Source organism: Lampetra planeri, chromosome 55 (assembly GCF_965212315.1).
Source record: "Lampetra planeri chromosome 55, kcLamPlan1.2.h2, whole genome shotgun sequence".
NCBI classification, from domain to species: domain Eukaryota; kingdom Metazoa; phylum Chordata; class Hyperoartia; order Petromyzontiformes; family Petromyzontidae; genus Lampetra; species Lampetra planeri.
Genome location: NC_136161.1, coordinates 3,134,442 through 3,150,189, shown reverse-complemented (window position 1 = coordinate 3,150,189; position 15,748 = coordinate 3,134,442). Strand labels below are relative to the sequence as shown.

General features: G+C 45.0%; 1 protein-coding gene across 1 annotated transcript in view; it reads right to left on the bottom strand.

Annotated features, from left to right (window-relative positions):
* LOC144735478 (uncharacterized) overlaps nucleotides 1-15,748 on the bottom strand; it is a 123,713-nt gene that overhangs the window by 55,964 nt on the left and 52,001 nt on the right. The window contains exons 10-12 of the mRNA XM_078617878.1: nucleotides 14,525-14,622; nucleotides 13,839-14,102; nucleotides 13,163-13,333 (exon numbers count right to left, since the gene is read on the bottom strand). Coding sequence (XP_078474004.1) covers nucleotides 13,163-13,333; nucleotides 13,839-14,102; nucleotides 14,525-14,622 — 533 coding nt within the window. The remainder of the gene's footprint in view (nucleotides 1-13,162; nucleotides 13,334-13,838; nucleotides 14,103-14,524; nucleotides 14,623-15,748) is intronic.

Below are 15,748 nucleotides of genomic sequence, written 5' to 3'. Positions count from 1 at the left end.
ACAGCAATTAAAGAAATGAGTTCCACAGTTGAAATTATGGGAAAAACTGGGTTAATAATATGCCCTCGAACTGAGCTGGAGGCAAGTAGAAAAGAGAGGGAACAGAGGGAAGTGACATTCATTTTGACCCTGAAAAAACACTTGAATTTTAGTACAGAAATAAGCGGAGGAGTGGGAGATTTCATTTTTTCCTTATTGAAAAGTTGACTGATACAGGAAAATAAGGTCTGATGATTGTCGCTATCTGTAATGCAGCCAGCAATGTAGGAGGATTCAGCCAATACAATGTTTTTGTGATAAGTGCGAAGTTGTTCTTTAAATATTTGATGATAAATAGTGAAGCCGGACTTTCTCCAAACACGTATTATTTTTTGTGCCCTGAATTTTGCAGTGTACCATGGTGAAGGGCGATGGGAAGATATACAATGGGTTTGGAAGGGAACCAGATGATCCAGGATCTCTGACAGTACAGTTATATAATTGAGCAGCCTCTTCAACGGGAAGCTCACACTCATTAGCTATTGCAGAACTCAATCGCGTATCTGTGAGAGAGGCCGGGGTCATAGATATAATTTTGGTAAATGAAATTCGATGTTTAACAAAAGGACCAGGAGGGAACAGGGATATACCAAAGAGGAACAACGATCAGTCAGTTCAGATAGTGAAAGCCCAAGAGAACAAACCAAATAAAAGTATGTACGTCAGACAGTGTTGGCTGTTTGACAATATGGATGAAACCAACAGTCAAGGATGGCAGAAAAGTCCCTAACATGAGGTTTGAATGGTGTATCATCATGAACATTGAAGTCACCAAATATGAGAATCCGTTAAGAACAAACACACACCATTGAAAGGAACACAGGAAAGCCACCCACACAGATTCCTACTTGAAACCTGATTCCCACCACCACCCATCTCAAAAAAATTATCTCATCAAAACGCTATGCCACAGAGCTCATGGCATTTCTGACCAACACCACCTGGCCAGTGAATTAAAACATGTACATCGGGCCCTCAGGATGAACGGATACTCTGACCGCACCATCCGCCAAGCTGTTTCTCCCACCATACAGAAACAGCCACTTGAAACTCCGATCAAAACTATCACGTTACCATACATAACTGGCGTGACCGAAAAGATCTCTAAAATTCTAAACAAACATAAGATCCAAGTCTGATTCAGTACAGTACATAAAATCCGTGATCTAATTCCATCTGTGAAGGATGTCATCCCTGACTTGCAATACCCTGGAGTCTATAAACTGAGTTGCAGCTGTGGTGATTGTTACATTGGCAAAACGAAACGACATATCTCTGATCGTGTCCGCGAGCACAAGTCAGATTTGAAACACGGCAAAATTTAATCTTCCGCCGTTGCCGATCATTGCTACAACGCAGTGGGCTCTCATGAGATTGTTTTTTTCCGAGACTAAGGTGCTCTACAAACCCTCTGGCTACCATCAAAGGTTTGTACACGAAGCCATTCAGATATACAAACACAGACATAATTTCAACCGTGATGATGGGTACAAACTTAGTAATCATTGGAAAGATGTTATTAACCATGCAAAAAAGATTTAACTACACATTTTTGGACCATCTTATCGGACAGGCACTATTTTACTTTACCGAGTGTTAACATCCCCAGCGTTTCCATTCATTGGATCATTGCGTCTCTGATTAACACCACATGGGTAGTGAATTAATTTTACCCACCCAGCAGCATAACAAAAGGCAGCTTAATCCTAGCTGGCTTATCTACTTCCGCCATCTACATTACAAAGGCTCAGTTCCAGCAGCAGTACTGACCATCTCACAACTCCTCCTCTCTCGCGGCCCATCTTGGCTCCTCCCCCCTTAACCAGTATATAAGGTCGTGCCTCTTCACTTGATACAGATATTTGCTGTGACGGTTTCACCTAAAGACGGAAGCTTGTGTTGCCTCCGAAACGCCATGATTTTTATTCTTTTACTTTTATTAATTTTAATTTAATTTTTTACCTACGTGACTTTACCGAAAAAACTAAGAGTATGTGATAAGTTAGTTCACCGCAAATGCCTTACTTGTGATGGAAGTACATCAAGTAATGCTAAATGAGTACACCAATTATGAGACCAATCTTGAATTTTGAGCTTTCGTGACTGCAGGAATTACTCTTTGGTTCTTTTGGTAAAGTCACGTATAAAGATAAAATAATAAATTAAATAATAACATATGACGTTTCGATTGCAACACAAGCAATCATCATCAGGTATAAATGAAATAGCAACAAAAAGTCTAACCAGAAAACTATAGACAGACATACATCAGACAATTCACCATTCTGGCGAATTGCCCGATGATGCTGGATGCAATTACCAGCGAAACGTCGTACTCAAATTGTAAATGTTGTGGTTTCACGCTTCAACACACCGGTGGGCTAAAGCAGTGAACTATTTGTCTTTTGTCAACGTGACACTTTTTTTTTACTGATTGGCCGTGTCGGGTGGTGGAGGGTTACGACACATTTATAAATAACGCGATCTAAACCCAAAAATCGTTGATTATGAGACATATAAGCAGACAGATATCACCAAGATACATAGAGAGAGTAACACAGGCACAGAGAGGGAGATTGACTCTGTGGCGAGGCCTTAAATAGACAGAGGGGGGAGAAGGCAGAGAGAGTTGGAGGGGTTAGAGAAAAAAATAACATGTCAATGAATACGAAGAATGCCTGGTAAAGTACGCAAGCTTGAACATTAGGAGAGAGGGAGAAAAAACACACTAAATAAAATAACCTAGCAAAATATCGAAATGTTATGTAATACAACACAGAGAGTCGGTCAACACACAATTAACACATAGCCTGGTCGATTACGTATTTCAAAGATTGCTAAGTTAGAATTTAAGTGTGAAAATTCCAAAGAAAGACAACACATAAAACAAGAGGAACGGAGACACACAGACAAAGCAGAACATAAAAACGACAAAAAACGAGTAGAGACAGAAAAAAATACACTAAATACACAGGCAGAGAGAGAAAACCAAAAACCAAGAGAGAGAGAAAAAGATAAACTTGGAACTTCCCCGTAGAAGTGGTTCAATCTTGAATTTGGAGCTTTCGTGACTGCAGGAATTACTCTTTGGTTCTTTTGGTAAAGTCACGAATAAAGATAAAATATTAAATTAAATAATAACATACGACGTTTCGATTGCAACACAAGCAATCATCATCAGGTATAAATGAAATAGCAACAATAAATCTAACCAGAAAACTATAGACAGACATATAAGCAGACAGATATCACCAAGATACCTGGGTTTTTTGTTTTCTCTCTCTGCCTGTGTATTTAGTGTATGTTTTCTGTCTCCACTCGTTTTTTGTCGTTCTTATATTTTGCTCTGTCTGTGTGTCTTGAACATTGAAGTCACCAAATATGAGAATCCGTTCAGAACGAACACACACCACTGAGAGGAACTCCGAGAACTCTGAAAGGAAAGTGGAAATTAACCTTGTAGGGTGATAGAGCAATATTAACAATGCTGGCTGGGTACAAATTGACCTCCAATTTAATGCGAGGTGCTCAAACGACGGGAAGGTTGGCAATGGGACAGATTTAACAAATTCAGAATTTGCATGAAATAAAGCCAGGCCACCTGATGAACGTGGATTCTCTTTGTGGATTCTCACAAAAAGAAAAACCAGATGGAGTCGTCTCATTCAGTGAAAAATAGTAAAGAGGCATATGCATAGTAAGTCAAGACACTGGTCTGTGATAAGTTAGTTCACCGCAAATGCCTTACTTGTGATGGAACGTACATTAAGTAATGCTAAATGAGTACACCAGTTATGGGACCCTTTAATGGTGATCGTTGAACAGGCCCCAATGGGCAATGAACGGAAGATGTACCAATGGAAATGGTGGGGCTATGACAACATATCTATGTTATGACCTGATTTGCAAGTGAACTGATGGTTTTGCTACGACTAGCGTCATATTGAACATAGGGTGATCGCCTGAGAATACCCAGGGAATGACAGAGTCGGGACAACTGTGCATCATGCGATTGAAAAACAGAGCGCAAACTCAATAATACATTTATAGAGTTAGCAGCCATCGTAATGTCAGACTGCTGTCGTCATATACATGAATCTACTAATGAAATTCGATAAACCAATCAGGCAGAAATGAGCAGAGGCAATGGACAATCCAAAAAGATAGAGGGCCACAGCCATACAAAACAATGCTGGGGAGGGTCACACGCAGCATGAAGTGGACAATCAACGCAGATTAAAAAAAATAAAAACTGAAAAAACAGACGAACCACAAATTTGTAAAGACTGAGAAAGTTACTCTTTGGTTATTTCGTTAAAAGTCACGTAGATAGAGAAAATAATAAATTAAATAATTGCATACGACGTTTCGATTGCAAGACAATAAATCATCAGGTACAAATGAAAGAGAAAACAAACTTAATAAACTTAGAAATATAATACAACACAGAGAGTCGGCTAACATAACATTCAACACCCTACCTGGTTGATTATGTTCTTACAAAGATTGCTAAATTTGAGAGAGACACGAAACACAGAACCAGAGACACAGACAGACACATACGCAGAGAGAGATAACACAGAGATACAGAGAGAGATACACACACATAGGCACACAGATAAACAACGCCTTTGTGTTGACGCTTTAAATAGAGAGAGGGGTGCAGAGAGAGAGAGGGGGGGTAGTTAAATTAGCATGTCAATGAGAGATTTTGAGCTTTTGTGACTGCAGGAAATAAGAGCAACAAGACGGGGAGAGAGAGAGAAAAAACACGCTAAATCAAACAAATTTAGTAAAATTTGTAAATGCAATGCAACACAGAGAGTCAGTCAACAGGCAATTAACGCATAGCCTGGTTGATTACGTTCTTCCAAAAATTGCTAAATTAGAAGTTAAGTGTGAAATTTTGAGAGAGAAACAAGACACAGAGACGCAAAGACAGACACACAAGCAGAGATAGACAACACAGAGACACACAGAGAGATACACCAAACTGCAGGAAATACTGGAGAGACAACACAGAGACACAGCTAGAGAGTGAGAAAACACACTTAATAAAAACAAAACTTAGTAAAATTTGGAAATGTAATGCAATGCAACACAGACAGTCGGTCAACACATAATTAACGCATAGTCTGGTTGATTCCGTTCTTCCAAAGATCGCTAAATTAGAAGTCAAGTGTGAAATTTGAGAGAGAGACAAGACACAGACATGGAGACAAAGACAGACACACAAGTAGAAAGAGACAACACAGAGACACAGAGAGAGAGAAAACAAACTTAAAACTTCCCCGTAGAGGTGGTTCACACTTGATTTGGAGCTTTCGTGTATGTCTCTGTGTTGTCTCTCGAATATATCCTGCAGTTTGGTTTCTCTCTCTGTGTGTCTCTGTGTTGTCTCTCTCTGCTTGTGTGTCTGTCTTTGCGTCTTTGTGTCTGTCTTGTCTATCTCAAAATGTCACACTTAACTTCTAATTTAGCAATCTTTGGAAGAACATAATCAACCAGGCTTTGCGCTAATTGTGTGTTGACCGACTCTGTGTTGCATTGCATTTCCAAATTTTACTAAGCTTGTTTTTATTAAGTGTGTTTTCTCTCTCTGTCTCCCCTCGTGTTGTTGCTCTTATTTCCTGCAAAGACTGGCGTAAAATGTATGGGCGACGGTCGGTCCACCTTCCTCCAACTGTCCGGGAGCAGTGCAGCCAGCGACATCGGAGGCATCAAGCACTTTAATCCTGTAGGTGGAATGGCAGAACTCCCCAGAGGACCCACCTCAGCGGACGCGTGCCCTAGCTCACTGGGCACATCCGACACTCGGCCCTTATGCAATGGAGATGAAAGAATGTCAGAAGGAGGCACAAAAGGCTTAAGGTGCGACGGGTGTACAAACCAAGACCGGTGACTGAACCGAATTTTCACACACTGTGGCCTATTGGCCTGAATCATATCGACCGGCCCTTGCCAAGGTTAGTATAATTTGGGCGGTGTACCAATTGGAACCTCAGGGCAGTGTAGCCAAGCTTGGTCACCTGGCAACCAAGTCTTGTCTGATAGACAGAGTCCCCTCAAGCGCTCATTGGCCGATTTGCCGTAAGGCCGAATTTTCCTATGACGCCTCCCACGCCTCTGACACCCTTTGAAGAGTAAGGCGCATGGGCGCAGGCATGTTACCGCTGACTTTTCCCGGCCCCATGTGTAGTTGGACATCAATAGGGGGGTCCTGCTCCCTCCCATACATTAAAAAAAACGGCGAGTACCAAGTGGAAATGAGGGGCTATCCGGTAGGCCGCGAGGACCCCGGGGACATGTAAGTCCCAGTCGCTTTGGGATTCACTGACCTGCTGACTAAACATGGAGGTAAGAGTCCTATGCAGTTGTTCTACCATCCCGTCCATCTGGGAATGATAGGACGACGTCCGAACTTTCTTTGTGCAAAACAAGTCGCACACCTCTTTTAGTGATTTGGAGGAAATTGTTTTGCTTTGATCAGTGAGGAGGCGTTCTGGGGCCCCCTAGTCCAACACATAACCATGGAGGAACACCTCAGTGATAACCCCAGCATACTAATTGGGGAGTGGCCAGGCCTTTAGCCAGTGGGGAAAGTACTCAACGCCTACCAATAAGTACTTATTACCCTGAGGCGTGACCAGAAAGGGCCTGAGAACGTCAAGTGCAACCAGTTCGTTTAGGCGGGATACTTGGATTGCAAGGGCGGACAGCCCAATTTAGACGGGGTTTGCAATGAGTGCATTGCACACACTCCTTAAGCACATTGGCAACGTCCCCCACCACCCCGGGCCAAAAAAACAACCCTTCTTTCAGGATGAAAGGGGCAACCCCACATTGGTTCACCCTAACCCCTGCATCCTGGATACGATGTCGCAGTTTTAACAAGGAGGCGTCCTCCGCCTGGAGGCGTCCCCACTCCACGTGGTCTAGGCTGAGGGTGGCATCACACGCACTATGACCTCCTTCAATGTCACGGTCCGGAACCTCTGCGGATACTACAATGGTCGGAGGTACTGCCTCGGCAGCCGGCCTACAGTGCCCCGAACCGGACAGGCATGCACACTCGTTGCGTGGTGGTAACTGCAACGGTGCGTCCGCATTCGTGTGCCGAACACCCTTTTGGTAAGAAATATTAAACGAATAGTCCTGGATGACCTCCAACCATCAGGATAGCTGGCCGGATGGTTGTTAAATGTGAAGTGCATGCTGGAGGGCGGTGTGATCAGAACGCTTCTCAAAGGTCCTCCCGTAGAGGTACGGCCGATATTTTTGTACAAAGAACACAATGGCCAGCAATTCCCGGTGTGTGACGCAGTAGTGCTGCTCGGCCGGGGACGACACTCTACTGCTGTATGCCACGACACTTTCCACCTCGTCTACGACCTGTGACAGCACTGCACCAATTCCAGTAATGCTGGCGTCTGTGTCGGACAAGAGGGGGATTCAACAGGCCATCCCGGAGCGCGACAAACGCGGCCTCCTCCCCTCATCAAAATTTCTGACCTTTGGTTGTCAAGGCATGAAGAGGTTTAGGGATGGTGACGAACCTGGGCACAAAGCAGTGGTACTAAGACACGAACCCGATAAAGCTGCGTACTTCACCCACCGTCTTGGTGGTCGGCCAAGTGCACATGCATGCAGTCTTATCCGGATCAGTGGCTATTCCCGACCTGCTAACGATGTGCCTCAGGTACTGCACCGACTTCTGTAGCAAATTACATTTTTGTGGCTTGAATTTGAGGTTCCCTGCCCGCATTTTATTAAAAACCATGTGTAGCCATCTCAAGTGCTCCTCGAACGTGCGACTAAAAACAATCACATCGATTAGATAGATTAAGCAAGAATCCCACTGGAGGCCCGCCAAAAACAGCTTCATGAGCCGTTGGAACATCGCTGGAGCCGAGTGGAGGCCCATAGGGAGCTGGTTAAATTCGAACAACCCTTGTGGCGTACGGAAAGCAGTTTTTGGTTTCGAGGCATCATCCAAGGGCAATTGCCAGAAGCCCGATAGCAGGTCAAGAGTGGAGAAATAACTCGCTCCTGCCAACGCATCTAACGAGTCATCCATTCACGGGATAGGATGCGCGTCTGCCACGGAAATGTTTAATTTAATTTATGGAAGTCGACACAAAACCGCAAACTTCCATCTTGTATAGCAGATTGTATAATAATAAATAGTATAAAAGTGTAATGTTTAATATAATGTAATATATAGTATTGTAATTGTATAGTGAATATACAGCAGTATGGTATACAGTAGGGTGGGTATGATAATACATAGTGTAATATTACAATGTATAGTCTAAGGTATAGGGTGGTGTATAGTAATACAGTATATAATTGAATGTTGGATTTGTCTATGGCAGTATATAGTACGGGGTAGATCCGTGTGATGTAAGGAAAAAGTTTAGCTGGAGGCATATTATATTTTTTGCGACATAGAATTGTAATGTATGACTTACTGTTAGTAGCTCAGCTTATTGGAGAGTATATTTAGCATATTGATGATATTGATGTAGTTTATATTTTAGTTTTTTACGTGGTTTGGCTGCTGTAGCTCCTTACTATTAAAATATCTTCCCTTTATTACTGCTAACCCTACCTCCTCCCTTTGTTGCTGCTAATCCTACATAATGCAGGGCATAATATGACTTTGAGACCCCCCCTCCTACGCATTCCACAGGTAGTGACTAATCCCTTATCTGCATTTCCCATAAATATGCTAAATTCCTCTATTGATATGCAAATTGTTTTGTCAAGTCGCCCTTCCTCCCCTAACCCAGATTAAATATACGCTGCCAAGCTTGGTGGTGTTCATTCAGACGCTGTCTTTCCGACAGACCTGTTCTTCACCTGAGGACGGCTGCTTGCGTTGTGGCCAAAACGTCGCGAGAATTGTATTTCATTATTTATTATTTTATTATTTCCCTTCTACGTGACTTTACCAAAAGAACCAAAAAGATGTTCCGTCTTGCTTTTTAACAAGAACAATGGGAGCGCCCCATGGACTATTTGATGGAAAGATAATGTCGGCGGCCAACATCTCGTTGACCGCCTATCGTACATGGTCCTTTGCTGTGGGGCTTAACCTGTAAGGGTTCTGACGGGAGCAGCGCCACCCATGTCAATATGGTGGCTTAAAAGAATGGTGCGGCCGATATCATATTTGCTTTTGCTGAAAACGTCGGCAAATTCAACCAAAAGCAAGCGAAACTTCGACCTCTGGCCATCTGACAAATCTGGGTTCTCCATCCAACTCCCATTATCCTTCAACCCTTGCTCCGTGGACGCCGCGACCCCTACTTCCTCAACGAAGTCACCCGCGCAAGCCGCGACGGACGCGTGGACTAATACAGTGCCTGCCTGCATACAGAAGCGCCCGACCCCGCATTCAGGACCTGAATGAAGGGTTCACAGTGTTTGTGCACCCACGAGCGCTAGACCCCGAGCCGCTTTATTAGAAGGTGTGAGCAGGATCTCTTTGGCGGTCGCCGATTTATCAAGTTGGTTCCGCAGCCGCAAGTGAATCAACATTTGAGCGCCGGATAGAATGGTGACAGTCTTTGTCGCTAGCGCCCGATCCGTGGCATTAACCGAGCACAATCGAGTGGGTGAAGACAAAAAGGCCATGCGGCATCCCAATGGAAATTCAATGCATCCTTGATCCACTAAAACTTTAAGGGGCATTTTCCCCAAGAAGTCGGTGCCCAACAAACACGGTACATCAAGGGATGTCGAAACTAAGACCGACCCCGTCAATTGAATGTCACCGATGCACACCATTGCCGTTATTTGACCAATATTTCCGAGGGAGCTGCCGTTCATGGCAAAGCATGGAGCTGTGACTGGACAAAGGTTCCGAGTCATGTTAAAAATTAATTCTGAAATAATTGTAGCGGATGCTGTGGTGTCGATGAGCACCAGTACCTCTACCCCGTGTACTTTCCTAATAACGGCCGACAATCCCGCTGCCGCGGCGACCACACGGTGAGCCAACTCCGACCACTGACCAGGACGGTGTGGCCAGCCATCTCCCGGAAAAACTGAACTCTCCCGCTCCGCATCCCGACTAGAGCGTGCAACGAGCAAGCGTGAACCGACAACCGAGCGGGATGAGTGAGATAGTTGTAAGGGCCGAGTGTGTGGTGTGCCACGACTCGCCTTAGGACCATGCAGAGCTGGGGATGTCCACGGAGATGACAGCGATGGCCCTGTCGAGATGTGTCCCGGCAGGCCGAAATTATTGCAGAGGATGGAGCCGCTCCTCCCCGTCGCTCTGAGGCACCTCTCCGCCAACCGCCATCATCGACCGAAGCACAGGCTTGAGCGGGATCACCATCTTCAGTTGCACTGAACACCTCAGGGTGCGGTGCACGCTACCACTTGCGTACGCCGTTTCAAATTGAAATGCACTTGAATGCACCGAGCAATCTTGAGAGACGATATATTGTCGTCTTTCGTTGCTGGCAGGACGACGTTAAATTCTTTCTCCAAGGCCAGCATACATTCCAATACCAACGAGTCCAAGCCAGCTTGTTCCATCTTGAGAAAATCTGCTTGTGCCAGCAACAACAGTGCGCTGCGGAAGGCAAGAGGCATCTTGGCCTCCCCTCGCCTTCGCGCAGCGAACTTGTGACGGACATTGTATGGAAGATCGTAGATCGCCGCCATCTGTGCAAAGGCCAGCAACAACATGGCCCTCTCAGCTGACGGGACGGCATAAAAGTCCGCCAATGCGTCGTCATCCAAGATGGTGGGGAGCGTTCTCAGCGCCTCTTCCTCCGTCCAGCCCGCCAACTCACAGTTTGCAGTGGAGCACTGCCGAAATGGCTCCCAATTTCCTCCTGCAGCTGTGCACTCCTTCACGAATGGGAGCCGGTGTTTGGATGATAGGATCTCTATTGGCGGTTTTGGCAGGAAGTCAAATTTGTGCAGGCTCCTCTTCCCACGCGACTGCCAAAATGGCGGCCGCGTGCGCGCTGTGCATGGTGGAAGTTTCGCGCGCGCGACTGCTTCCAAATCCCGCGACCCTGGGGCTGCAACCTCCATCGCCGGCTCCTCTCGGTCGAAATCGGCGACAAGTGCAGCCACCGCTTCCAGCAGTTCAGCGAGGCAAGCGCGGAGAGCTGTCTCCCTGGTGGCGGTGAAGCGGCGACGTGGTGGTAGTCCCGCTGCTCCGCAGGTAGCACCACCTCTCCCCCTCTCTCCGGGGTTGCCATCCCTGGGGCTGTCTGTGGTGGAGTCCCCTTGTCGTCATCGTCGTCGTCTGAAGCTGTCTTTGTGAGTTTTTCAGACGCGTGAACATATCACCTAATTTAGGGCTAATTTGTTAGAAAATTTAACCACTTCTAACACCAGTTTAAATGGGTTCAATCGAGGTGCACACTTGAACTTGGAGGCAGCACATTTTATTAACTAACATTATATTAACTCCTAATACTAACGGGGTAACGACATAAAGGTGATAACCCACCGTTCCTATACTAGTTATATGCACTTGGGGGAGATGGCTATAATACACTGGATAGGACAACTACTAAACCGGACCAGGACAGCCAATGCGCTGCCTGGTCCATGTGCGCGAAGCCTGGAGCCCGAGGCCCATGACGACGGAGGTTTATTCTCAGCCAGGACCAACCCCGGTCCCCCCCGAGGCTCGGCTTTTATCCCTGCGGCGTGGCCAGGCCCCGCCCTTGGCCACACCTCTTTTCCCGATCCTTCGCGACGGTTCAGGACCCACATCAGGTGTTCCTCTCATCCTCTCCCTGGTCCTCGTTACCACCTCATCCGGTCACGTGCCCCCTCGTGTTTACTCAGCCCCTTCCCTGGTATGCTCACTCAGGTGCCAGGGAGAGGCTACGCACATATAGTACCACTCACACTGTATTATCGCTACTATAGTGCCATCAATGACACTACATAAGCACACGCTGGCAGCACTCTCTCCAACAGCCTGTATAGGCTATATGGAGAAATCCCTGCCTCTGTGTGAATAACGTGTTTTGTAAGAAATGTACAAGTGTATATGTGTACATACAGTACATGTTAAGTCTGGTTGAATGTAAGGATGTAGGTATTAATGTGTGTTTAATGCGTAAGAAATAGTTAAGGCATACGCTTTCTAGTGCAAGAGTGTTTCAATGCTTGAGTGTAGGTGATAATGTATGTGACATTAAAGTACAGTATGTGTTATGTTTAATGTATTTAATGTATGCTTGGGACAGCATGGATACATTCTTCCACTGCTCTTAGTATCTTCAATAAGTTGTATTATACCATTACTTTATTTATTGAAAGAGCATTAATTATTATTGTGCCGCTATTGCTGTGTTGCTACATGTTTGTCAATTATTCAGTTTTTCAACTTGAGAAACAAAAGGAGCACAGTGATGGACGCCCTGAATGCGTGGTCTCAGTGGCAAGGCCCAAGAGACAAAGGGAGCAGCACAACATTCACCTGTTATATTGCTGCTCTAAGGGATTTTGGTCGTAGTTGTGAAACTGCTCAACCCCTACCTCTACTGAGCCTGCCCACCCTTGCCTCAGCCAACCCAACACAGTGTGTTCCCAGAGCAAAAAGGGGTGCAGTTTAAACAGAAAAAGGTGTGGCCTAAAACAATGGGTGGGTCTTAAAAAGGAAAGGCACAGAGCCGAAAGAGATGCGGCCTAATCACAAAGGAGAAGGGCCTAATGAAGGGGTGGGGCCTTATAAGTAAGAGGTGGGGCCTACAGAAGAAGGAGTGGGGCCTAAATAGGAAGGGGTGGGGCTGGAAAAGGTGCACTTCCATATTGATTTAAAGCTATTAAAGTCAAAGTCAGAATCTATATTTATCCTGGAGAAATCCGATCAGCTATGAAGTTTTTTTCCCCAGATGTCCAGTTGGGGCGAGTCAGAAAGTTCCAACAACAATACAAAAAACTATAGGAGTGCCAAGTATAGGAAAGGTAAGCAAATGCTAAAATTCAATACGTAAAATAGAATCAAATACATGCTCAAGCAGCGATAGCTTTCGTGCTGCAGATGCAGCCACAGACCATATCGTTTCTCGAGACTAACATATACAAATAAAATGAAATACGCAATCTATTGCAAATAGAACGACAGTGTCCGTACATCATATACACCATTCTGCATCATACGTATGCCAGTGTTGCCTCCTTCAAAGTAGATTGTGAAAAACACTTTGGACTTGGTCCCTCCATCCCATTTCATTCCGGTCGTCACCGACATGAGGTACGTGTAACTGTAGCTGCTGCTGTTGTCGGAGATAGGGAGCACCATCCACTGCAAGTGATAAGACACACGGTGACATTCCCCATTTTAAAAAGGCTGTCCTGATACCCCCCATGAAGCATTTGTGAAAATCATAATTTTCTGCCCACATTGCAAATATTTTGGCTTTTTACAATAGCTCTGTGATATGGACTCCTTCTGTGTACCATTCGTTAAACATGACTTGTTGCACTTACTGGTATTGTTACGCTTGTTTACGCATCAAAGCTTTACTAATTCTCATGACCCTTTTTTAGGGAGGGTCCTGCCAAGTGTTTGCAGGAGGAGGTTATAATTGCTATCTATGGCCTACTCTTTTGCCATATAACATCAACGGGATCTTTAATGTGCACTGTGATTTGTTAATAAACCACAGTAATGATCAAGGCAGCGAACCTCCACAACAAGCGGAAAATGCATTGATGCTGTGCGTCACCGCCCCAACAATAGTTTAAAAGTGTAATCACAATCTCGCCTGCGTTACTCTTATTGTTGTTGTGCAGGGGTGTGCCCAGACCTTAAGGGCGTCTCTCCTGTCCGCCCTGCGAGTCAGAAGTATGGCGAGGGCGTACGCGGCCAGGATCGCGAGTATCGTCCCAAACACGGCTCCGTTTCCCACAAGGTCGAATTTGGAGAAGACCGTGTCGAAGTGGATGACGTTGGGGGGGACATACACCTGCGCCCCAATGAACATCGCGATTCCTCCACTCGCAGAGCGCAAGTTCTGAGACGCCAAGTCCACCACACACGTGATGAAATTTTCGGTGGAGCTGTCATGTGTCTGGCAACACAGCGAGCGGCGTGCCGATTTTACCATACACCGTTGAACATATCACAGCAATGACAAAACAAGGTGTGATGGATGTGGCGTGCATATATAATTAGTTCCCTGAACAGCATTGTAAATTTGGCTAGAACAAATTATATTAAAACCGATATTTAGTAAAATTAAGCTACAAACGCATTAAACAGATTTAGGGTGGTTATTACACGAATATGGAAACAGAAAACAGTACATGTCAATTGGAAAGTAAATTATCGTATATAATTGACTATTTATTATAAAAGTGTGATTTGTGGACGGATGAGTAACCGGGGACATTTGTATAGTGACAGAATTCCGGGTGCGTGGGACACAGTAATGGAGTTCGGTGAAATGGCAAGAGCCGACAAAACTACGGACACGGGTGACCGTGGGCTCACCTCTAGCGAGTGGTGATCCCACGAGCCGCCTATGTCGTTTTTCATTTTGCAGCGGGTCACAGTTAGAGTCATCACTGTGACCATGGTTACGTTTGAGCCTGGACATATAAGGGCACAGGTAAAGCAACATATAACAAAAATAAAAATCCATAAATTCTGTGAAACAGACAAAGTCGTTGTTGCATCGCAAACTTGGAGGCGCAAAGCACTGGCTCCCAGTTTTTCATGCACCGGCCTGAAAAAGAAGTGCGAAACTTTCAGCTGACTGCTGTAGGTATCAGGAAGCCTTCCGCTGACTACTGTAGTTAAAGGGAGTCTTCAGCTGACTCCTGTAGCAAGAGGGAGCCTTCAGATAACTGCCGTAGGTAGAGGGAGCCACCAGATGACTACTGTAGATAGAGGGAGCCTTCAGCTGACTGCTGTAAGTAGAGGGAGTGTGAATGCTTCATATTGAAGCTCAGCCAGCACCAGTCCTGCTTTTGGGGATGGTCAGCAGACCTTCGAGTATGCTCTGTAAAACATGGCGCTTCTCCGTTGCAACGTCACTAGAGTTGAGCTATCGGATGATTAAAGTAAAAGACTACAAATTATTTGGTTCGATTATACAACTCATTGGGTAACACTTACATAGCTAAAAATAAATATATAGCAGGAAAAAAGCAAACGAGGGTCCGATGTTCATTGCAATGACACAAAATTAGATTTTCATTCATCGGCCAAATAAGATATAGGTCCATGAGCCAATGGTGGTAGAAATGTTTATTTCATGGCAATGAAACATGAAGCTCCAGCTGGGCTATCCATCTATTTAAGTGGTTGGTTTACCGATTCATACATTAGTTGTATATGCCAGATAGCGTAAATGCAACGCGTTTTGTGAATCCCCCTCTGCCCGAGAGCCAAGTAATATATTTGTCAAGTGAATAAACGTGCCAATTTATTACTGCTTCAGCACTTCACCAGTTTGTTGGACAGTAATCTCACAGCATGTAAAGTTGTCAAGTTTGTTTACGTGACAAATCTATTAACTTGCTTAGTCCGGTCGAGAAAAGTTTACTATGGACATTGTATTTATTCGATCTTACCCCAACAAAATACTATTCATCACAATATTGACTCTCCGCTCTATTACCCGACCAATTGGATAACACGAAAACAGTTGGGAAGAAAAAGTGTGCCCCTGGACTGGAGGTGACGGCAGATGCTTAGTGACGTCATCGATAT